Source organism: Capricornis sumatraensis, chromosome 21 (assembly GCF_032405125.1).
Source record: "Capricornis sumatraensis isolate serow.1 chromosome 21, serow.2, whole genome shotgun sequence".
In the NCBI taxonomy this organism is placed as follows: domain Eukaryota; kingdom Metazoa; phylum Chordata; class Mammalia; order Artiodactyla; family Bovidae; genus Capricornis; species Capricornis sumatraensis.
Genome location: NC_091089.1, coordinates 49400956 through 49423940, shown reverse-complemented (window position 1 = coordinate 49423940; position 22985 = coordinate 49400956). Strand labels below are relative to the sequence as shown.

Below are 22985 nucleotides of genomic sequence, written 5' to 3'. Positions count from 1 at the left end.
CAGGCTGTTGCATGTAGCAGTACTGTGTTCCTGTTTTGTTTGCTCTTTATTTTTCTTGTGGTATTGTAGTCTATTGTATGGCAGTCTATACAATCTATTCGATCAGTAACGGACATTTGGATTTTTCCACTTTTGGCTCTTAAGAAAGCTTCTATGAACATTCGTCTACATGTATTTTGGGGACATACCCATTTATTTCTTTGGGGTCTGTATCTGGGAAATTGCTGGATAACAGATAAGTGCCTGCTTAGCTTTCATCGATATTGCTAAGTAATTTTGCACAGTGATTTTATGGAGCTATACGTTCCCACCAGCTATGAACCAGAGTTCCACCAGTCTCTCCTTAGTCTCTGTCACTATGGCTGTTCTTTCTGGTGTGTATAATGGTATCTTACTGGGTTTTAATCTGTATTTCCCTGTGAGTAATGTTGCTGAAGCCTTTTCACATAGTGGCCATTGGGTAACTTGTTTTGTGATCTCCCCATTCAAATCTTTTCTCCTTTCTGTGGGTTATAGTTTTCTTAGAGGTTTGTTGGAGCCCCATGTATGTTGTGTATACAACTCTTTGGTTGGATATATATCCTACAGATATCTTATTTCTGTCGGTGGTTTGCATTCTTTTAACAGTATGAGAACAGGATGTTTTAAATTTTGATGGAGTCTAATTTGCTGGTATTTTCTTCTGTTGTGCTTAAGAAATTTTCGCCCACCTGGAAAATCCCATGGACGGAGGAGCCTGGTGGGCTGCAGTCCATGGGGTCGTTAAGAGTCAGACACGACTGAGCGACTTCACTTTCACTTTTCACTTTCACGCATTGGAGAAGGAAATGGCAACCCACTCCAGTGTTCTTGCCTGGAGAATCCCAGGGACAGGGGAGCCTGGTGGGCTGCCGTCTCTGGGGTCACACAGAGTCGGACACGACTGAAGTGACTTAGCAGCAGCAGCAGGGTCATGAAAATATTCTCCATATGTTTTCTTCTGCAAGCTTTATTGTTCTACCGTTAGCAGTTAGGTCTAAGGCTTGTTTTGAATGGATTTTTATGAATTGTGTGAAGTAAATTTGACTTTTTTCTTTACAGATATCCCGTTGTTTCTGCAACATCTACTGCGTTAGATCCATTCTTTCAAGAGCCTCACAGAATTGCAGTGATGTCTTAGTGCTTTGACATAAATCAAGTGGCTGTATAAGTGTGGCTCTGTTTCATATTTGTGCAGTCACTCTGTCTTGAATACTACAGCTTTACAATAAATCTTAATGTCTGGTAGTATACATTCTTTAACTCAGTCCTTTTTAAGATTCTACGTCCTTTCCATGTGAATTTTGGAATCAACTTGTCTCTTTCTACCAAAAAGGCTCACTAGGAGTTTGATTGGTCCTTCATTAAATCTACAGATTTGGGTATAACTTACTGAATAATAATGTGCTGCCAGTGTATGAAAACAGAATCTATCTCCATTTATTTAGATTTATTTTTACATTTTTCAGCAGTGTTTTGCAATTTCTAGAGAATAGGTTAGTTATTTTGTTAAGTTAATCCTTCTATTTCCTGTTTGATGTGATTGTAAGTAGTATTTTGTTAAATTTTGTTTTTAATTGTTCACTGCTAATGTGTAGAAATATGATTGAGATTTTGTATGTTAACCTTGTGTTTTTTCATTGACCTTCTTACGTTCACTTGCTAATTCTAATAATTTATTTGTGAAATCTTTTGAATTGAATTTTCTACATAGATAATTGTGTCAACCACACATAATGACAATTTTACTTCTCCCCTACCAGTCTTTGTATTTTCATTTGTTTTTCTTTATTATACTCTCTGGGACCTCAACTACAATACCAAACAGAAGTGGTGATAGTTGGTAGCCTACTATAAGTGAGAAAACTGCTGTGTTAATATGACATTGGAGATATTCTGGGGGTTTCAATTAAATGTTGATGGGATTCTCTCTTGATATATTTAATGATTTGCTATTGTTTTGTTTTGATTTGAACTTTTAGTAGTTTGTGTTTGTCAGATTGATTGGTATTCGTTGTAATTGTATTGAATGGCAAGGTTTTTTTGTTGTTGTTCTGGTTCTTTTGAGGGATGTGTGCGGGTCTCTGTGGCTGCATGCTGGCTTTCTCTGACTGTGGCCAGTGGGGGTGCTCTCCAGCTGTGGTGCCCAGGCTTCTCATTGCCATGGTTGCTCTCATTGCAGAGCATGGGCTCCAGGGAACGGGCTCTGTAGTTGTGGGGCACAGGCTTAGCTGCCCCACCATAGGTGGAGTCTTCCCAGACCAGGGATCAAACCTGTGTCCCCTGCGTTGGCAGGCAGATTTTTAACCGCTGGACTACCAGGGAAGTCCATGAAGGTGAAGATTTTGGCATCATCTAATTGTTGTTCTCCACTCTGGACATTTTTGCTCCCAGGGGGATATTTGCCAATGTCTGGAGACATTGTTGGCTGTCATAACTGGGGGAAAAGAGTACATCTATGCTGCCAAACATCCATCAGGGTATAAGACAGCCTCCTCTCACAATAAAGCATTCTTCAGTAAAAAATGTCAGTGTTGAGGTTGAAAGACCTAATCTGATTCAGGTCCTTCATTTGATAAGAAACCGAGACCCACAAATGTGAAGTGATTTGCTGTTACCTATTTTAAGTAGCACAGACACTACCCTTCCCATATTTATGAATAGAAATAATTATCATTACTGTCAGATATTATGAAAAAGTTTGCATGTATCATCTTTATTCCCCCAAAAGGTAAGCATGATACTGAGGAATATGGTGCTTCATCTATTAATGAATTTATTTAGTAAGTGTCTAGTGAAAGGTCCCAGAGTTTGTTTGGGCTTTTTTAAAATATAATTTTGTTTGTTTATTATTTTTTTGGCTGTGCTAGGTCTTCATTGCTTTGCGTGGGCTTTTCCCTAGTTGGGGCCAGTGGGGGCTCCTTTCTAGTTGTGATGTGCAGGCTTTTTGTTGTGGCTTCTCTTGTTGCAGCGCACAGGCTCGAGAGCGCGTGGGCCTCAGTAGCTGTGGTGTGTGCGCTCAGCAGTTGCAGTTGCTGGACTCTAGAGCCCAGACTCAGTAGTTGTGGCCTATGGGCTTAGTTGCTCCGTGGCATGTGGGATCCTGCCAGCCCAGGGATCGAACTCACGTCTCCTGCATTGGCAGGTGGATTCCTTACCACTGAGCCCCCAGGGAAGTGCCCCATTGCTTCTTTTTTATTTTGCTTTGGATTTTTTTTTTTTGAAGTAAGAAATACAGTGATGAGCAAAACTGATGGGCATAGTGGAGACTATATGCTAGTGAGGAAGACAAACCAAACACAGCTGAGTAAGAATTATAAACTATGGAGAGTTGATAGAAAGGAAAAAAGATGAGATGAAGCTGAACTGTGAGGAGGAAGTCCACTTTGTAGGGAGGTTGGCAGTGGCGGCTTCTGTGTGCTCACTTCAAGCTGAAATCTGACAGGTGAGCAGAAGAAAGCTGTGTGCAAAGTATGGGGCAGTGTTTCAGGAGGAGGGAACAGTGTGTGTGGGGGCTGAAGCAGGAAAGAGTTTGACCTTTTTGGTATGTGGTCAACAGTACGGAAGGTGTCTTGAGATTGGAGATGTAAATGGTGGCCAGATGAGGCCAGGCCTCACCGGCTGCAGAGAGGACTTTGGATTTTATACCCTTTGCAGTAAGAGGTTATTGAAAGGTTTTTAAGCTGAGCAGGGACATACGTGATCTCGCCTGTACTTTTAAAACTCCTGCTATTGCCTGTACGATGGGTTGGTATAATAGGGCAACAGCAAAAAGCAGGAAGACGAGTTGAGTATTGCAGAGATTCAGTAGAGAAAGTAAGACTGGAGACGTTTTTGTTTTTCTTTTGGACTCAGAAGTTATTGGATGTGCTAATAAAGGGATATGGAAGGGTGAGGGAAAGTAAGAAATCAAGGATGACTGCTAGGTTTCTGGCTTGAGCAATGGGGTGAATTTACTAAGCTGAGAAAGATTGGGGGAGAGTCGTTTGGGGGAGTGGGAAGAAAAGGACTCAGTAGTTTGATGTTGGGCGAATGGGAAACTTCTGGCAGTTGCTTAAGCTGCCATGTAGTTTCATTTCCACATGCTCCATCTTTAGCAGAAATGGTAAAAAGTTGATCTTGTTTTTTTATTTTTTTCTAGAAAAGTGGTTTTCTGGAGTTCTGGGTTCCTGCTCTCCTTGATCTCAGCTGGCATTGCCCAGTGGTCTTGTAAAACGGGCTGTGCTGGACTTGGTGTTCTTTACCATCCCTTTCAATAATGTGCTCCCTGGCTAGGTCTTTTTTATAGTGTTTTCCCTTTGCCTACATGGAATTTATAGCCAAAGATTTCTGCATGAGGCCTTCTTGATGCCTTTTTTTCTTGTTTCTTGTACCTCAATGGACTTATAGTCAAATAGAGATAGAAAATCCTCAGATTTCTTGCTGACGCGTTACTTCTGATAACAAAGAAATCAGTTGCCCTGCCTAGGAAATGTACAAACACCTCTAAGTAGTATGGTGTCTATTTTCTCATATTTTTGGAAGTGTTAACTATTTAAAAAACACTTTTAATCTGTGTCCTAGAAAATAATTTACCTTTCAGTCTCTCCTGAACATGCCTTGGCTCTTGCAAAGATTCAGTAAATCTTCTGCTATCAGAGAAAAATGACAGAAGCAGGAACCACTTCGCTGAGAGATGCCTGTCTTCTCCAGGCCCATGTGGAACCAGATCCCATTTAGAGAAATGCAGAGGAACCCACGGTTTCAGTCCTTCCAGGGAGGGCACTAAAGCACTGCCTGGGAATTAAGTACACCCATCAATCAAGCTGATAAGTCTTATACCCAGTTAATATATAATAAAATATTAACAAAGCTAAATCAAATGAGTTTTTAGTTTAGCTGTGTAAGTGAAAAGCAATTTTGAGGTCTGTTGCATAAAGAATTCCAGTTCCGTGGTAGAGTAGCAAATAAATGGGATTGGGGGCAGGATGACAAGAGGGGAGATAGATAAATCACTCACTATTCTCTCCTTGCGATCAGCTGTGGTTCTTTAGGGCCAGCATAGTGGCCTTATCAGGTTTCCTAACCGTTGGATTTTAAGATCTGCTTAAGAAATAAATTTGTATTAATATTAGTGAATAAATTTGAAGGATCCATCCTGTGCTGTGAGCAATTCGTAGTAACTAACAATAAAGCCCTGTAATAGGCCAGTATTGGTTTTTACTTAATAAAATATTTAATCATAAATGTCTGAATCCTGCATCTCCCACAGGAAGGCATTTCCATGCCCACTGACAAGAATAATTTAGCAGTTTCATAGTTGAGCGCTTAATTACTCATAATTGTGAAGGGTAAGATGTGATGAATTCTGCCTCAATGGACATACTAAATATTTTAACTAAGTAGATGACTTAAAGTAAATTAAGCTAGTGAGATCATTTATTCCATTGGTTAAAAGCAGCTTAAGAAGGCTATCAAGTCCCGTATATGATGCGATGATAATAGGTGTGTGACTCTTTGCTGTGTGCCTGTATGTAGGCTGCGGTGTTGGGATGGATGGCAGATTATTTTTGGATGGGGTTGGTGGGGTTTGAGGGATTTCTTCCATTATGTTTTGCCTGAGTCACTAATGAGGATCCTTAACTATGTGCAGTTTGGTTCTCTAACGAGAAAACTCTTCGTGCCCTTTCGGTTGGTGTGAGAGTATCTGTCCTCCATCAGGAAAAAGGAAGGGACTTGACATTTCCCCTTAAGCCTTACTGCTTTGTCCTTCAGTGAAAACGGCCTGATTTTCAAAGTAACAGCAGAAGCAATCAAAGGGTAAAATGAAGAGGGGATGATACAAGCAGAAAATATTTGTAAAATGCTCTGTGAAATTTCTGAATTAGAATCTTATGTTTTGGAGTAGAGAAAAGAGGGAGCCAGGTATTTTAGGAGTTAGCTAAACGTGTCACTGCACAGCAGTTGAGTCATATTGTAAAAGGCTCAGGAGCCTCCTGCTTACCGTTAGGGAGGTTGAAACAACTTGTCTCATTAAGTTAAGCTTCTTCCCTCGAGTGTCTTATTTAGCTTTACTTCTCTTAATTCTCTTTCCCTGATGATTTGGGTAAAGCGTCTAAAACCACTAAAGGTAAAAGGTTGAAGCAATCCCAGATTTAATAATCTATCACCTTTCTTTAGTGTATCTGAATGTAATTCCCAGCAGTTCCTAGCAAATGCATTAGAAGACAGCAAGTCATTAAAAGTTAATACGAAACTATTTGTTTCTGTGAGTGAATAAAACTACTTTGTAAGTCTGACATTCTTTTCCACTCATAAAAAAGCATTGCTTTTAGCCAACTTCCATTGTCTCTGACTCTCTAGGTTACTCCTGGATGGAGCGCCTCTGATAGCAATCCACAAAGCCAGGTATTACAAGAGGAAGGATGGCTTAGCCCTGGGGCCTGGACCATTTGTGACTGCTTTAGAGTATGCCACCGATACCAAAGCCACGGTCGTGGGGAAACCAGAGAAAACGTTCTTTTTGGAGGCATTGCGGGGCACTGGCTGTGAACCTGAGGAGACCGTTATGATTGGAGATGTAAGTAGAAGAGCCCAGGAAATGCCCTGGGCTCACCTATCCTGCTGGGAGGAGCCAGCTTCAAAGCACTGCTTTGAAACACAAGCGGACCCTTTATTTAGCAATTGTCAGATGGTAATAAGAGGCCACCCGTAAAGCAGGCTTTCCAGTAGTTGTTCACCGGTATTCTAAAGAACTGAACCATTGATTATTTCTGACAATCTTCATAGTGCGATGCTGCTGCTGCTAAGTCGCATCAGTCGTGTCCGACTCTGTGCGACCCCATAGACGGCAGCCCACCAGGCTCCCCCATCCCTGGGATTCTCTAGGCAAGAACACTGGAGTGGGTTGCCATTTCCTTCTCCAATGCATGAAAGTGAAAAGTGAAAGTGAAGTCGCTCAGTCGTGTCTGACTCTTAGCGACCCCATGGACTGCAGCCTACCAGGCTCCTCCATCCATGGGATTTTCCAGGCAAGAGTACTGGAGTGGGATGCCATTGCTTTCTCCAGTAGTGTGATGAGATATATACAATTCAAAAGACCATCAGATATAAGACAATTAAATGCTTTATATGTCTTTTTGAAGAAAACTTATATATATATATATATTTTTTTTTACTATTCCTTAATCCAGAGACCACCTGTTCCTAAAGAATTTTCTCACTGTTGATTTTTTTTTTTTTTTGCTAGTATATGCTTTATGGAAGAACTTCCCAATTTGCCACAGATAGCTAAAGATATCGATTGTCTCAGGCTTTTGAGTGGCAGGGCTGGCTTTGGTGACCAGATGTCCTAGCCAGTGACCTTTGGCTGTGAGCACGTTGTCAGTTTACCCTGGTAAGAAAGGCAATACCAAAGAAAGTTCAAACTGCTGCACAACTGCACTCATCTCACACACTAGCAAAGTAATGCTCAAAATTCTCCAAGCCAGGCTTCAGCAGTACGTGAACCGTGAATGTCCAGATGTTCAAGCTGGATTTAGAAAAGGCAGAGGAACCAGAGATCAAATTGCCAACATCCGTTGGATCATCGAAAAAGCAAGAGAGTTCCAGAAAAACATCTACTTCTGCTTTATTGACTACGCCAAAGCCTTTGACTGTGTGAATCACAATAAACTGTGGAAAATTCTTTAAAAGATGGGAATACCAGACCACCTGACCTGCGTCCTGAGAAATCTGTATGCAGGTCAAGAAGCAACAGTTAGAACTGGACATGGAACAACAGACTGGTTCCAAATAGAAAAAGGAGTATGTCAAGGCTGTATATTGTCACCCTACTTATTTAACTTCTTTGTAGTGTACATCATGCGAAATGCCAGGCTGGATGAAGCAGAAGCTGGAATCAAGATTGCCAGGAGAAATATCAATAACCTCAGATATGCACATGACACCATCCTTATGGCAGAAAGTGAAGAAGAACTAAAGAGCCTCTTGATGAAAGTGAAAGAGGAGAGTGAAAAAGTTGGCTTAAAGCTCAACATTCAGAAAACTAAGATCATGGCATCCGGTCTGATCACTTCATAGCAAATAGATGGGGAAACAATGGAAACAGTGACAGACTTTATTTTCTTGTGCTCCAAAATCACTGCAGATGGTGACTGTAGCCATGAAATTAAAAGACGCTTGCTCCTTGGAAGAAAAGCTATGACAAACCTAGACAGCATATTAAAAGCAGAGACATTACTTTGCCAGCAAAGATCCATCTAGTCAAAGCTATGATTTTTCCAGCGGTCATGTATGGATGTCAAAGTTGGACTATAAAGAAAGCTGAAACTGAAGTCGCTCAGTCATGTCCGACTCTTTGCGACCCCATGGACTGTAGCCTATCAGGCTCCTCCATCCATGGGATTTTCCAGGCAAGAGTTCTGGAGTGGGTTGCCATTTCCTTCTCCAGGGGATCTTCCCGACCCAGGAATCGAACCCGGGTCTCCCGCATTGCAGGCGGACGCTTTACTCTCTGAGCCACCAGGGAAGCCCTAAAGAAAGCTGAGTACCGAAGAATCAATGCTTTTGAGCTGCGGTGCTGGAGAAGACTCCTGAGAGTCCCTCGGTCTGCAAGGAGATCCAGCCAGTCCATCCTAAAGGAGATCAGTCCTGAATGTTCATTGGAAGGACTGATGCTGAAGCTCCAATACTTTGGCCACTTAATGTGAAGAACTGACTCATTTGAAAAGACCCTGATGCTGGGAAAGATTGAAGGTGGGAGGAGAAGGGGATGACAGAGGATGAGATGGTTGGATGGCATCACCGACTCGTTTGAGTAAGCTCTGGGAGTTGGTGATGGATAGGGAAGCCTGGTGCTGCAATCCATGGGGTCACAAATAGTCAGAGACGACTGAGCGACAGACTTACTGGGAAAACGTTATTTCCTATGTGTGCTGTGAGGGGAAGAGTACTGGAAAGCACACTACCTTGTGGTCAGTGGTAGGTGGCAAGGATTATATTTCAATTTTAAATAATAATGCCTTAGGCTGGAAGGGACCATCAAGATTGTCTGGTCCAAACCTCCTCACTTTATAAGCTGAGAAACCTTAGCCCAGAGAGGTAGGCCTCATGCCGGATGACCCAGAGCTGATGAGTGGCATGGCTGGAAGTAGAACTAGGGGCCCCAGACTCCCTCCAGAAGAAACTGTAGATCCCCTGCTTTCTTGAACTGTGCTGGTGCTCATGGATCGCAGTCCTCCTGACTGCCGTCTTCTGCTTCTAGGTTCCTGCACCAAAACCCACTAGGCTATCACTGGACTCAGTACGGCTTTGAAAAACTGTCTTTTCAGTAACAACTTTTCCCTCTGGCAGGCCTTTAGCTGACTTTTCTAGGCAAATGTGTATTCAAGAAAGTGGTTACCTTAGCCTGGAGCTTTCCGAATTCGTGGTCCCTGGAGACACTGTTATTGGGACAGCATGTAGGGTGGGAAGGGCGCGTGACAGCAGAGCTCAGCTGTCTGGAGGGTTGTCGTCTGAGAGAGCGGTGGCTTTTCCCTCCCTTTCCATGTCTGCTTTTTCCCACCTCCCGCTTCCTTTCCCTCTCCCCTATTTGCCTGCTTCACAAGGCAGGCTTAGATGCAACAGAAAAGGTTTTAAGTTAGACCTTGAGTGAAGATTGTGAGAGAAATTCTGAGACTCATTTCCAAGGGTGGTTGTTAAATTACATGAATGATTTTAAGGGAAAAGTTTGTCTTTGGGCATGATCTGAATAAATTCTGCTTATAGACTTGAGATGGCAGGATTGATTTTATTGATGTTTCTTCCATTTCTTGGATTTTTACTGCCTTGCATTTATCACAGTTAGCTGAGTATATTCACCCCTATCTTGAGTAAGAATTGAAAAACAAGAGCTTTCCTTTTAAACTGGTCTGTTATTCCTAAGTGTGAAGACAGTCTCAAAGTCTGTTTAAGTATACGGTCTGACTTGATTCCTCCTGTTACTGACAGTTGGATGAAAAGTAAGGATAGTGTCTTACGTGGGCAGCATGAGAGCTGTGTTCTGAACCTAGTTCACTCACTGCCCTGCAGCTGGATCATTTGCCTTAAGAGCTGCCAAATGATAAAATACCTTTTTTCCATGATCTGTTTTAAAAGGAGATAGATGGGAACTTCCCTTGTGGTCCAGTGGTTGAGGCTCTATGCTCCCAATGCAGGAGACCCAGGTTTGATCCCTTGTCGGTGAACTAAACCCCACATGCTGCAACTAAGACCTGGTGCAAATGAATAAATAAAAAATATTTTTAAAAAAGAAATGGATGTACATGTGCAAAACATGAAGCACTGTAGCTGCCCTTTTTATGTTTGGTTACTGGGGTTACCACTCTTGTTTCTCACCTCTGCCTCCATGATGCTTCCCTTTCCAGTTGGTATGCCCCCTTAGACTGTTACACGTGGGTTTATCCTTTTTTATACCTCCCTCACTCTCGTTTTAAGAGAAAACATGGGATTGCAGTTGGCCATTCCAGCCTAATAAATCGCTGGTAGGTTGGTTTGTTGGCGAGCTCACTGAAGACGCTGGACTAAGCGCTTCGTCATGCTTTTCTAGGACTGCAGAGATGATGTTGGTGGGGCTCAGAATGCCGGCATGCGGGGCATCTTAGTCAAGACAGGTACGTATCTTCTGTACAAGCTTTCTCTGATACAGAATGGCAAAATACACCATTCTTAAAGAACAGTCTTTGAAAAAATGGCAAAGCCCACTGGGTACTTTAATTCTTTTTCTGCCACGAAGCAAAAATAAAGTGGGCTTAGGACTGCAGGGAAGAAAGACGATGTGAGAGGGCCCATACTGAGCAAAGCTAGGAAAATCAGATCCGAGTTCAGAGGTGTTTTCACACTTCCTCAGAGATAGTCATACACAAGACAGTTAGCATTTATATGATTTTCTGGATACACAAATCACCGGTTGACTAAAAAACCATTGATCGAGGGGCTCTGTAAAAATATCCTTTCCTTTTGAACCAGGTATAAAATGATGACTTTGACCTCTTTGGGGACTAACGAGCTAAGTGATACTTTGTGTTAATGTTGTCTTAAAAACACACATAAAAAAACTTTTTCCTTTTCATGTACTGTTTTAGTAACAATTTCCTATACCAAAATTAAGTAAACTGAGTGTGGTCCCTCAAATAAATTTAAGGAAAGGGAAAGAACTTAATGGGGAAGCCTCAGCTAATACGGTGTCATGATGACAACGGACTAGTTAGGTGTCTTGGGTCTCAGTCTCAGCTCTACACTGACTCTGAGATTCTATCAGAGCCCTTCACCTCTTTGGGCTGTTTATAGATGATGGGGCTGGACTGGTCCCTTGTAGCTCTGTGCCATTTTCCAGTGTGGAGTCTGATGAATAAAATCCTCTCAAGGTAAGGAGAGACAAGGCATGAGAGCTGTGTGTGGGCATGTGCTGTTGTGCTGAGAACTTGATCAGCCTTTCCAGATAAAATGAAAAGGTCTCCCCGACACCTGCCGCCAGGGGGTGCCTGCTGAGCTTGGAACTGATAGCACGTGTTTGAGGATGACAGCCACGGGTCTGGTCTGAGAATTGTCATCAGACTCTTATCAATTAAATAGCAGATAAGGGGTTCTGTGGGCTTCCCTGGTGGCCCAGCAGGTAAGAATCTGCCTGCCTATGCAGGAGATGCGGGTTCAGTCCGTGGGTTGGGAAATCCCTGGAGGAGGAGAAAATGGCAACCCACTCTAGTATTCTGGCCCAGAAAATCCCGTGGACAGAGGAGCCTGGCGGAGTCCAGTCCCTGGTGAGAGTCAGACACGATGCGGTGACGGAACAGTGACAGCAGAGGGTTCCGTCAGTGGCCCCATGAGTTCATACGCCAGGCTTCATACAGGTCGTCCAGAAAAGGGAGAGCTTAAACAGAGTCATAGAAGACTGGCTGCCAGGAAGTTTTTAGAAAAACGTGTATTTACTCATGACTGTGGTGTTGGTTCAAGAAAATGTGGTTGCATGAAAGCTATTTTGAATTTAAGAACAGAAACAAGATAGCATGAGATGCTGCTGTAATTGAATAAGAAGTACTTGTCAGGCCCTGTGCGTGGGGCTGGCTTCCCAGGTGGCACTAGTGGTAAAGAATCTGCTTGCTAGTGCAGGAGACGCAAGAGACTCAGGTTTGATCCCTGATTCAGGAAGATCCCCTGGAGTAGGTAATGGCAACCCACTCCAGTATTCTTGGCTGGAGAATCCCATGGACAGAGCAGCCTGGCGGGCTGAAGTCCATGGGGTTGCAAGAGAGTCAGACACGACTGTGCCACTGAACACACACAGTGTGAACCAAGATGGCGACAGTCTTCTCATGCAGGAGGTCTAGGGGTGAGCCAGGGGACCCCTGCAGGTGGTGGCTCTAGTTGCTTGAGAACTAACAGTGTTCTTGCACATTTCTCATTCAAAATGATCACCGTTTTCCCTGGAACATCACTCTGCTTTGATGGACGCGAAAAAGAGGACAACGGGACATATCGGGGAGTCAGGGAAGGCAGGCACACTCATCGTCTTCCCTTGTGTCTGAATTTTCAGACTCCTGACAGTCACCATTTTATGATCCGGGCATTGAGGAAATCCACAGATAACTAGTTCTATTCTTGCGTCCCCATGAACATTTCCTTTCTTAGCTCACATAATTAAGGATTTACACCAAGTGTGAAAACTGCTCCTGTGCCAGTCAGTGTCTCGTGGGCCCAGCTCCCCCTAGCTGGTCTCCATGGTTCTGCCTTCTTTTCTCACTGGCCATTGGCTGTGGTCAGCCCATGACAGAGGCAGCCTGTCAATCTTAGAGAAGCCAGCAGCTCCACACAGTCACATCTAAAATGTCTAAGTTATGTAGCTAAGTTCAGCTCATGGAAACAGACCCATTTGTACTGTTCATCTTTGGTCAGAAAAAAAAAAAATCCCAAGTAAGACCACTGTTCCGAAAGCATACAGAGCTGCCGGTTCCACTGATGGTTTTGAACTGAATGCAGTGGACAAGTGCTTGGTTTCTCAGTGTTGAAAATTACCATGGAAATTCTAACTTACTCAGTGATTGTCTTGAGCAATTTGTTTCTCAGTAACACATGTTAAACGCTCCATAGACATTTGTAAAGACTTTTGACTAGTCCTGCTGCTGCTGCTGCTGCTGCTGCTGCTGCTGCTGCTGCTAAGTCGCTTCAGTCGTGTCCGACTCTGTGCGACCCCATAGACGGCAGCCCACCAGGCTCCCCTGTCCCTGGGATTCTCCAGGCAAGAACACTGGAGTGGGTTGCCATTTCCTTCTCCAGTGCATGAAAGTGAAAAGTGAAAGTGAAGTCGCTCAGTCGTGTCCGACTCTTAGCGAACCCCATGGACTGCAGCCCACCAGGCTCCTCTGTCCATGGGATTTTCCAGGCAAGAGTACTGGAGTGGGGTGCCATTGCCTTCTCCGTGACTAGCCCTGACCAGAATCTGTTTAGCATGTAAAACAATGACCTAGGAAAGATGGGATCACCCTTTGTCCAATGCTGTCAACATGGCTTCCTGCATTCTGCCTCCGTTTACATTTATTCTTCCAGGAGAGTACAGGCTGCCGTGCTGCGTCAGGCCTGAGTGGTGGCGGCCTGCTCCCTTCCCTCGGCCAGCATTGTTGAGCGCCTGCCACGCGCCACAATGCAGCTTGCTAGAACTTGCACACGCATATAAGCCGCTGTGTCAGTCTGTAGAAACCGCAGGGCCAGACTAAGCAGAAGCATGCTGCAGGCCCTTCTCTCCATGGCTAAGAACCCTGACTTTCACACGTCAGTCCTTAGACAACTAGGTCCAAGAAGTGGGTGGTATAGTAAAAAGTAGTCATTAACTTACCTGTGAGGACCATGCAGAAACTTTGCAAAGGTTTATACTCAATGGGATTTAAGTTTAAGAAGAAATAAGCCGTAGAGTTTGCTGTGTGGACCATACTGTGGACAGATGCCTTGAGGATGCTGGGGAAGTTACCTTTGTGCATTTGATGCTGGCTCCTTTCCTGTAGGAATTCGCAAGTCAGCAAGACAGGACAGGAGCAGTGTCACCACCACAGTGCCAGGTTGTGGGCTGGGGATATTCAGGCTTCGTGTTTGCTGGACAAAACCTTTTAGGTAGTTGTAGAAAACAAAAGGGATTGTATTGTAGAAAATGGTGAGCCTATTGTTTGGAAACCCAGATTTAGGCAGAGAATAGGGGAAATTGCAGAATAAATAGAGCTCACAGAAAGGGGGATGAGAGAGCACGCAGAAGGGGATGAGAGAGCATGCAGAAAGGGCAAGTGCAGAGGCCGCAGCGAGGCTGCAGGGCAGTCGGCCTCATCCCCAAGGCCTTGACTGAAGCAGTGTTCCTCCCTGCTTCCCTCCGTCCCTTCTTTCCTGCCTTCCTGCCTTTCATTTAACCAGTGCTACAGAGTGCCCCCCGTGTGAGGGGTGCTGAGCTGGGTGACTGAGGTCCTGGTGGGCAACAGCAGACACTTGGGGTTCTCCCTGAAGAGCACTGGGACACATTAAGGGCGTCTAAACGGGGGTCATGCACGGCCTGATGGACATTTGTCAGATCCGCTCTGTGACCCTGTGTGACCAGTTCCTCTGTGGTGCCGGGCTGTTCATTTGGGGGTCTCCAATTCCTCAGTGCCCTGCTGGGCAGCCTGTCCGGCCAGCCTGCACATGAGCACCGTGACCATCCGTCTCTCCCTGCCCCTGGCGCGCTCATTTTCCCACTCACAGGGTTCCTGTTGGGCAGCAGCTCATGCCGTTTCCAGTCACCCATGAGCTGACAAGGCCTCTGTCCTGTAGGGTCTGGGCTCTCATCTAAAAGCATTGATTCAGTCACTGTCCGTATCGTTAGGGCTGGTGGGGGAGGAAAATTTCACCAGGTGAGATTTGAGGGCACCCTTAACTGTCAGGTGACCCAGTGCCTGGGATCCGGCATCCATTGCTAAGAGACCAGAGGGCCTGGTAAATGCTGAACACATCTGGCTTTGGATTGCCTCGTGGCATCCTGAAGCCTGGATAAAAGGTGCTGTGGGGGCTGTGGAGCCCCTGGTTCTCTTGGCACTGTCAGGGTGGCCTGTGTGCTCAGAGGCCGCAATTACTGTGGCGTCCTGGCAGTAGCCTTTGTTCATGGGCTTTACTTTCATTTCAGGGAAATACCGAGCAGCAGACGAAGACAAAATCAACCCAGCTCCTTACTTAACCTGTGAGAGCTTCCCGCACGCCGTGGACCACATTCTGCAGCATCTGCTGTGAACCGTTCTGTGAATCTGAAGCAACTTGAAATGCAGCTTTTCATCGACTAGAATGAATCCCTCAACACACTCAGGGCCGGCCTAGACAGACACAGACCACTCAGCCCTGCTCACTGTTTAACCCTCTTTTATTGTGCAGTAATTAGAAAGGTATTGAATTGCAGCCAGCCACTCAGCCAGGCTAATCCCTTTTATTTCGTAAAAGAAGATGAGATCCAAAAAAAGGGAAAGCTGAGATTGCATGTTCCTTTTAAAATATTCATCAGGTTAGCAGGGCTGCAGAGTCTACTGCAGGGAGCCTTGTTCTCTGCCCTCTCCTCAATGGTAAATTGGTGGGCTTCAGGCTGACTAAAGTTGAACGGCATCTTTTTAAGTTATAAAGTACTAAAGGGTACATTAGGCTGTAGTTTTAATACTGAGTTCAGCTGTGAAATCCGTCAGAAGTGCCGAGTGGAGTACAGAACAGAAGCAACAAAATAAATTGTCCTTTAGCCCAAGTGATGGAGCGGATTTGCTTTCACTGATGTTGAAAACTAGATTAGCTTACTGTATTACTCCCAGCCTGGGTGACTTCTTTTTCTCTTCATTAACCAGAGATAACTAATTTAAATTTAGAACCTGATTTTAATTTAAAATAATATTTCCATTAATAACCTATTCATTGCAGATACCTATTATACTCTGTAACAGTTGTTTTGGAAATTTTATGTAAAATTAAAACTATCAGTATTTCACAGATGTTTTAATTAGACATTGTTATTAACAGGAACAGTGCAGAAACTAAAATCAAGCCTCTAATGTCTTACAGACCATGCATTTTTGAGGTTAGTGTCCACCTGGGTCCCATTAACTGTACATTTGCAAGATTTCATTATTTTTGCCTCTGACACTCTGGGAAAAATCCTTCAGAAACTATTGGGACAGATTCAAGCTTTTATGTACTTGGTTACCACGGCTGTAAAATGAAATCTCGCCTTGTAGCATGGATGATTCTTCTCATGTTAAACCCACCAAAATGAAGGGGACTGAGGAGGTCATGATTTTCCTTGTACATTTGCATACGCTGATGATCCTGGGCCTTTGCAGTTGTTTTACTGGGGCTCTTGGGCGTTGGATTTTCAGCATGTAATTGTCCATCATCTTGGTGCTCCCTGTACTGAAGCACACAGCGGTGCTGATGAGCTTCGGGTTTTCATGCTTGTTTAGAGATCACCTTGGTCTTAGGCGGGAGGGGGCAAAGCTAAATGGCCACTCCCCCTCCTCCTGGCCATTTGCTGCACGCTGATCTTACTGTGCAGATGCTGTACTTAGTCCTTGCACATGCCAGAGTGCAAAAGACAGCAGTGCGGGGACACCACCCAGATGGGAAGGAGGGGGCAGTGGCAGGGCACAGAGCCTGGCCAGCACTGCCAGCTCGCCCCTCCGTGACCCTGGCCACTCCCCTAGCCTCTCCTGCCTCTGCTCCCTTCTCCGTAGAGATAACCATGGTGCCCACCACGTAGGCGTGTTGTGAGAGTTAAATGCACAGCCCACATATTAAGGACTTTGAATAGAATCAGGCAGATGCTAAGTGGCCCGTGTTTGCGATGATGAGATGCAGATATAGCAGTGTCCACATTTAACCATCTGGGAAAGTTTGGTAGAAGTCATCTCTATAGCCAGTTCAGTGGGGAAGGTCTTCCTGAGAATTTAAAAAAGAGACATTCTATGATATTTGAACTCCTTCAGACCAGAGCTGCAAAGAGGGAAGCGCCTCATGCAAGCGGAGAGGCTGCTGGTATGCTCACCTGTGGCCTGTTCCCCAGCACCTGGACAGCGATTCCTTGGCCCAGGCATTCTCAAGTGTTTGGCCGCTGCTGTGTGTGAAGTGGCTGCTAGGACATAAGTGTATGAGAGGAGGATCTGGCCTCGGGGCCAGGAGGATGCCCAAGGCAGTGTGGAGATCCTGTGTCCCTGTCCTGTAATGTGGTCCTGTCTGCAGAAAGGAGGAAGAGTCCCTGCCTTCCTGCCGAGCACTTGTTAGATTACACCTGGACCTTCACGCGAATCCTCTCCCCACCAGACAGGACTGTGTCTGCTACAGCACAGGACAGGTACTCAGGCAGTCACCGGGCCAATCAAACTTGGCTGTAAATATCACAAGAATTTAGTGCTAGGACGTATAACTGTGTGTAGGGAGGAGAAAATAAGTTTCATTTTAGACTTGCTGTCCATAGAAGAGGCCTATTAGACCTTAAGCAATGGCTCTGGTGCTCTGGGTACAGGTTAGAGCTGAAGCCACACAGTGGACATGACTGACAGGTGTGTGGCAGGAGAGGGTAAGGCACCGTGTGCGCCCAGCCCTGCCAAGAAAAGTGGCTGCTCCACTTCCCTCCACTCTCACGCGGCCCTGGAGGCCATTAAACTTTTGTTTACCATTTTATTTAACAAATGCTAAATAGGGCTTTCTAACCGACCTGTCCAGTGCTGAAATCACTGGAAACATTCCCAGCTCAGTGGGTTGGTCTGCGTTGGGCCTCATGGAGGAGATTTAATAACCAAAGTATGTAAAGGACTTTATTTTCCAGCCATTACATTTAAGGACTGTCCTGTGGTACTGACCCCAAGGATAGTGTTCGTATCAGCTTTACTGTAATCCTGTCCTGGCCCCAGAAAGGGACCAAGTGACATCTTAGGGCTAGAAAGGGCATTAGAGAACATCCACTGTCAGGAGGTGGTCATTGCGTGTCTGCTGTGAGCTAGGTGTGTGCTTGGTATGATGGGTGAAGGACCAGTCCTGGGGGAGACACAGTTGTGCCCACGTCACACTCACCATCCAGAATCAGCGAGTTCTGCAGTGACTCTGCCTACCCACCATTCCACCCCTCCCAGAGCAGATAGTGATGCCCCGAAAGAAGGGGGCTTGCCCACCTCTTTCAGCAATGGCTCCATCAAACACCTATGGCTGTGGATATCACAGACCCCCCTGGAGTGACAGTTGTCGTCACCTAACCCTACTTCCACATTGAAAAATTACAGGAGTGAATTGTACAGGAAAGTCATACACCTGTGTTGATGATGTTCAGTTGATTTTGGATCACTGGTGGTTCATGTAGGATGAAACTCAAGTCCTTGGGTACCTATAATAAAGAATTTTTAAAACTGCACTAATGTGTTTCATTAAAACACTTGCCTCAGGTGGCAAGAGTCCCTTGTCCTGTTAGCAGTTATCTGCATGGAGCCAAGTGTGTATCAGAGAGTTTGCTTTGACGTAAATCACAAAATTTTGCCCAGAATAAATGCACAAGGCCTTTGCTAACGTTGTGTTACACCAGCCACCTACTACTCAAAGTACGCTGCTCTCCTCGAGAGGCGAGGTGCCCTAACACGAGAAATTGTTTATCATAATTCAAACGGCATCTATTAAAATGAAACAGATTTCAGTATCTTTTTCCAGTATTTAATGTCATACACATCTCAGTGCCTGCTTGTTTCAATGGCTGCTGTGCCTGAGGAAATCAAAGTTCTTTCTTAAATGCCCCCTGGGAGTAAAGCACCAAGGAAGACCAAGCAGACTGTGTAGCTCCAACTCCTAGATACAAATCCTCTAGTTGGGAAATAAAAGCATGTAAACAGTGCACCCAGAAGTCCAAGCGGCTCTGGCAAGTTCAAGGTGGTTGTGTAAGTCCTCCCAGAGAAGAGCTGATGTGCAGTGAGCGAAAGGCTTCGGAACAGTAATCACAATGTCCAGCCTCTGAAGCACATACGGTGCTCAGACAAGTCTGGTCTGTGTCATTTCATCCATTCAGGAGCAGTGGCAGAAAGTACAACCGTGGTGCTCACATTCAGGTAGGGAAGACAGTCACCCGTACACACAATTACGCCATGCAGTGGAGCTACGGACAGGTGATGAGGAACAGAGCCAGGAAGCACGAGGTTGCTGTCCCTTTAGATAACTAGTATGCCATCAGGGAAGGCATCTGATGGCCAGAATGAGTGCCGTGGGTGAATCGGGCGAAGAACCTGAACTGCCAGTGTCTGAATTACCAGGAGATGGCAAATGCAAATCCATGACTGGTTTTCCTGGGAAGGTCAGAGGGTCTGCGTTTCCGTGTTCAGTTGGAGCCAGGTCGCTGCTGTGTCCGCGGTTCGCCACAGTCCCCACCTCTCCTTACCTTACTTTACCCATGTGTTACTATGCTTGAAGTTCTATAGGCGTTTCAGTTTTGACCTCTGCTTTAGAAGAAAATACCACACGTGGAAATAAGTTAAAATTTCCATCAACAACTAACAGGCCGGTCTCCTGCTGCTGCTGCTGCTGCTAAGTTGCTTCAGTCGTGTCCGACTCTGTGCGACCCCATAGACGGCAGCCCTTCAGGCTCCCGTCTCTGGGGTTCTCCAGGCAAGAACACGAGTGGGTTGCCATTTCCTTCTCCAATGCATGAAAGTGAAAAGTGAGAGTGAAGTCGCTCAGTCGTGTCCGACTCTTCGCAACCCCATGGACTGTGGCCTTCCAGGCTCCTCCGTCCATTGGGATTTTCCAGGCAAGAGTAATGAAGTGGGGTGCCATTGCCTTCCTCCAGGCTGGTCTCCTATATCTCTATAAACTTAGACATACTTTTAGTCTACTTTAAAAAAAATAACCAGAGACTCTAAACAGCAGATTAATCATGTATTAGCTGATATCTCTCAAAGCCCCACTCAAGAGAGGAATAAAGTTGGAATAAACCCACAAGAGCGGCAGAGGAGACATCAGCAGGTGAGAGCACAGTTATCTAGGATCTGTGAAGAGGTTGGAGCGTTTGTGCTAAAATCAGCATAAAGAAAAAAACAGAATTCATCCTGTAAGACAACCTCAAAAACTCAAGGCTTGGAGACACTGAGCAGAGAGGTATGAGGTGTGGGGCAAGTTTGAGAAGCAAGGAATTGGTTCAAAGCTGGGAAAGTGGCTGGAAGCCCAGAAACCCTCCCCACCCTAAGTAGCCAGATGAGCACCCTCAGCGAGGCAAGAGAGGAGGTTTACTCTGGGAGAGTGGGCCTGTGAACATAAAGGCCTTGGAGACTGTGGGGTTGGGGGTGGGCTAGGGTGAGATGCAGGGCTGAAAACAGGATTAGGTAAATCTGCTTATGCTGCACCGGTCTTCTGGCCCCCTTCCCCTTACCTCCCGGACCAGAGTGCATGGGAATGGGCTTGAAGCTTTATCTGATGTGTGAGGCCATTTAGACGAGAACACTGATGAAAGTGAAAGTCGCTCAGTTGTGTCTGACTCTTTGCGAGCCCATGGACTATACAATCCATGGAATTCTCCAGGCCAGCATACTGGAGTAGGTAGCCTTTCCCTTCTCCAGCAGATCCTCCCAAACCAGGAATTGAACCCAGGTCTCCCTCTTCGCGGGTAGATTCTTCACCAGCTGAGCCACAAAGGAAGCCCAAGAACGCTGGAATGGGTAGCCTATCCCTTCTCCAGCAGATCTTCCCAACCCAGGAACTGAACTGGGGTCTCCTGTGTTACAGGCTGATTCTTTACCAACTGAGCTATCAGGGAAGCCCTCAACACTGATGGGCATCTGACAAATCTCAGAATGTTGCCAAGAAAATTAAGCAAATGAAAAAAAGGAGACAGTTATTAATTCCAAGACAGACAAAACTCATCAAGAAAGGAAATGTAACCTGAACCAATTGTTGCCTCTGCAGTGAACAATGTCCAATGAACAATGTCATAAAAATATGATTATTGAGCTAACCTAAAACTGTAATAAAACTATTTGAGGACGATAGGGAAAGATGTATGTGTGTGGTATAGATGGGGCAAAGGAATGAAAAAGAGACATTTCATTTCATCCAAAGCAGGAAGTCATTAGATAATGAATAAAAGTGATGAAGAAGCCACTAAAATAAAGGGATGATCTAAGAACAGTCATGCATGATCATTTGTAGACAAACTTTCCAAGGAATGGGGAAAGGAGAATGTGACTGAATGTAGGTGATGAATTTGGAGATTCTCAAAAGGAATGGAGGAAGGATGTGTCGGTGGGCTTTGGAAAGGGAAGGTTACGTGGATTTGTGGGAAGGATGGCCAAACCACACTTACCTGAATGGAGTCAGAAACTCTCGGGCAGTAAGGTGAGGGGCCCAACCCTGTTGTCACAAAGCATGCTGTCCACAGGAGCCCTCCTCCACTCCGTTGCCTGTTCACTCTTAAGTACACGTATAGTACATGTTAAGTACACATATATTACATGTTAAGTACCCTATATCTGAAATACATCTTAAGTACACGTACAGTACATCTGCTTTTCAAGTGGAGGTTTCATCCACTTGAGATTTTATGAAATCAGAAAGGATGGCAAAAGCCACAAGCAAATGCCCTAACAGCTGTAAGAAATGTCAGCTGACAGCCGGACAAAGAAAATAACCCCAAAGCACAGAAGGCACCTCTTGGAAACTGACCGGCGAGGCCGCTGAACTTGGAGACCTCCATGTCCTGGCTATCAGCAGTGCTACTCAGGGCCTGCCTACTGACCATGAAGAAGTTTCAGCTGCGCTTCTGCTAAGATGAATGTCTTCTTGTTTCTTTTAAACTCATTTTATAAGGGTATATTTTCAATTTGATTACATTTTCCATGAAATGATGTCTTGAGGCATTTGAAAATATTCTATTCCAAATGATCAATACCCCAATGTGTATGTGTGTGTGTGTGTATGTTTTTAAGGGTGAAATCCTTAGGACTATTTAGCCAAAATGTCCTTTTTTTCCTGGAAGTGTTTTCTGGATGAGTCTGACTTGCAGAGATGAAGAAAACAAGGCAAGGGAGACGACAGAAGGTGGCCGCCAGGGGAAATTCCAGGCGTGGGTGGGCACAGCGTTACTTAGTGAAAGTCTTCCAAATGTACCAGCATCTGCAAGTGGATGCCTCAGACGGTGGCTTTCTGAATGAGATGTTTCCAGCTGTTTCCAACCCCATAAGGAGATTAAGGAGGAGCCTAAGAGCAGGGAGGACTGTTTCAGAAGCTTAGGTATCCCATCCTAAGCTTTGGATCCAACGAGGAGCCGTGGCAATGGAAGGAGAGGGGCTGAACACACAGGGTGAGATGTGAAGATGTTAACAGAGGCCAGAACTCAAAACACTGCAACTGGTGGGTGGGGAAAGTGGTTGCTTATCCCCTCTGCTATCAGGTCATCTCCAGACATGGGCTTCCCTGGGGGCTCAGATGGTAAAAATCTGCCTGCAATGCGGGGGACCTGGGTTTGATCCCTGGGTTGGGAAGATCCCCTGGAGAAGGAAATGGCAACTCACTCCAGTATTCAGGCCGGGAGAATTGACTAGTCCATGGGGTCGCAAAGAGTGACTTTCACTCAGAGATGGGCCAGTGACATTCCTGAGTGGGGCTAGTCTGTTAGGAGTTGGCTCTGCTGATAGAATGGCTGGAGTCAGAATCAGGGAGAACTGATGAGATTCAGAATATTGTCAGAAGGAAGCAAACTCTGCTTCCTTCTCATGTTCTCTCTCTTATCCACCCTTGAACTGTCTGCTGGTCAGATGGTCTGTCAAGCTTCGCTTCTGATTGGCTCCCCAACTCAGAACCACCCTGTGCATCCCAACACAACTTTCCCAACCACACCTTTTTCAAAATAAAAATGCCAGTTCACAAAGAAGGAATACTACAAGAAATCACTCATTGAAATTTTATGGGGTCTCACTGTCAGAAAAGTCTGCACTGCATGACCTCAT

The 22985-nt window shown here is 45.2% G+C and overlaps 1 protein-coding gene across 3 annotated transcripts in view; it reads left to right on the top strand.

The window, feature by feature from the left end:
• HDHD2 (haloacid dehalogenase like hydrolase domain containing 2) overlaps positions 1-15853 on the top strand; it is a 43507-nt gene extending 27654 nt beyond the window's left edge. For 2 of the 3 annotated variants that reach the window (XM_068993601.1, XM_068993599.1), the window contains 3 exons: positions 6361-6577; positions 10586-10649; positions 15170-15853. In XM_068993601.1, the coding sequence (XP_068849702.1) occupies positions 6361-6577; positions 10586-10649; positions 15170-15273 (385 nt within the window). In that variant the 3' untranslated portion in view covers positions 15274-15853. The remainder of the gene's footprint in view (positions 1-6360; positions 6578-10585; positions 10650-15169) is intronic. The other variant, XM_068993602.1, reaches the window with a different exon arrangement.
• Positions 15854-22985: the final 7132 nt, after the last annotated feature.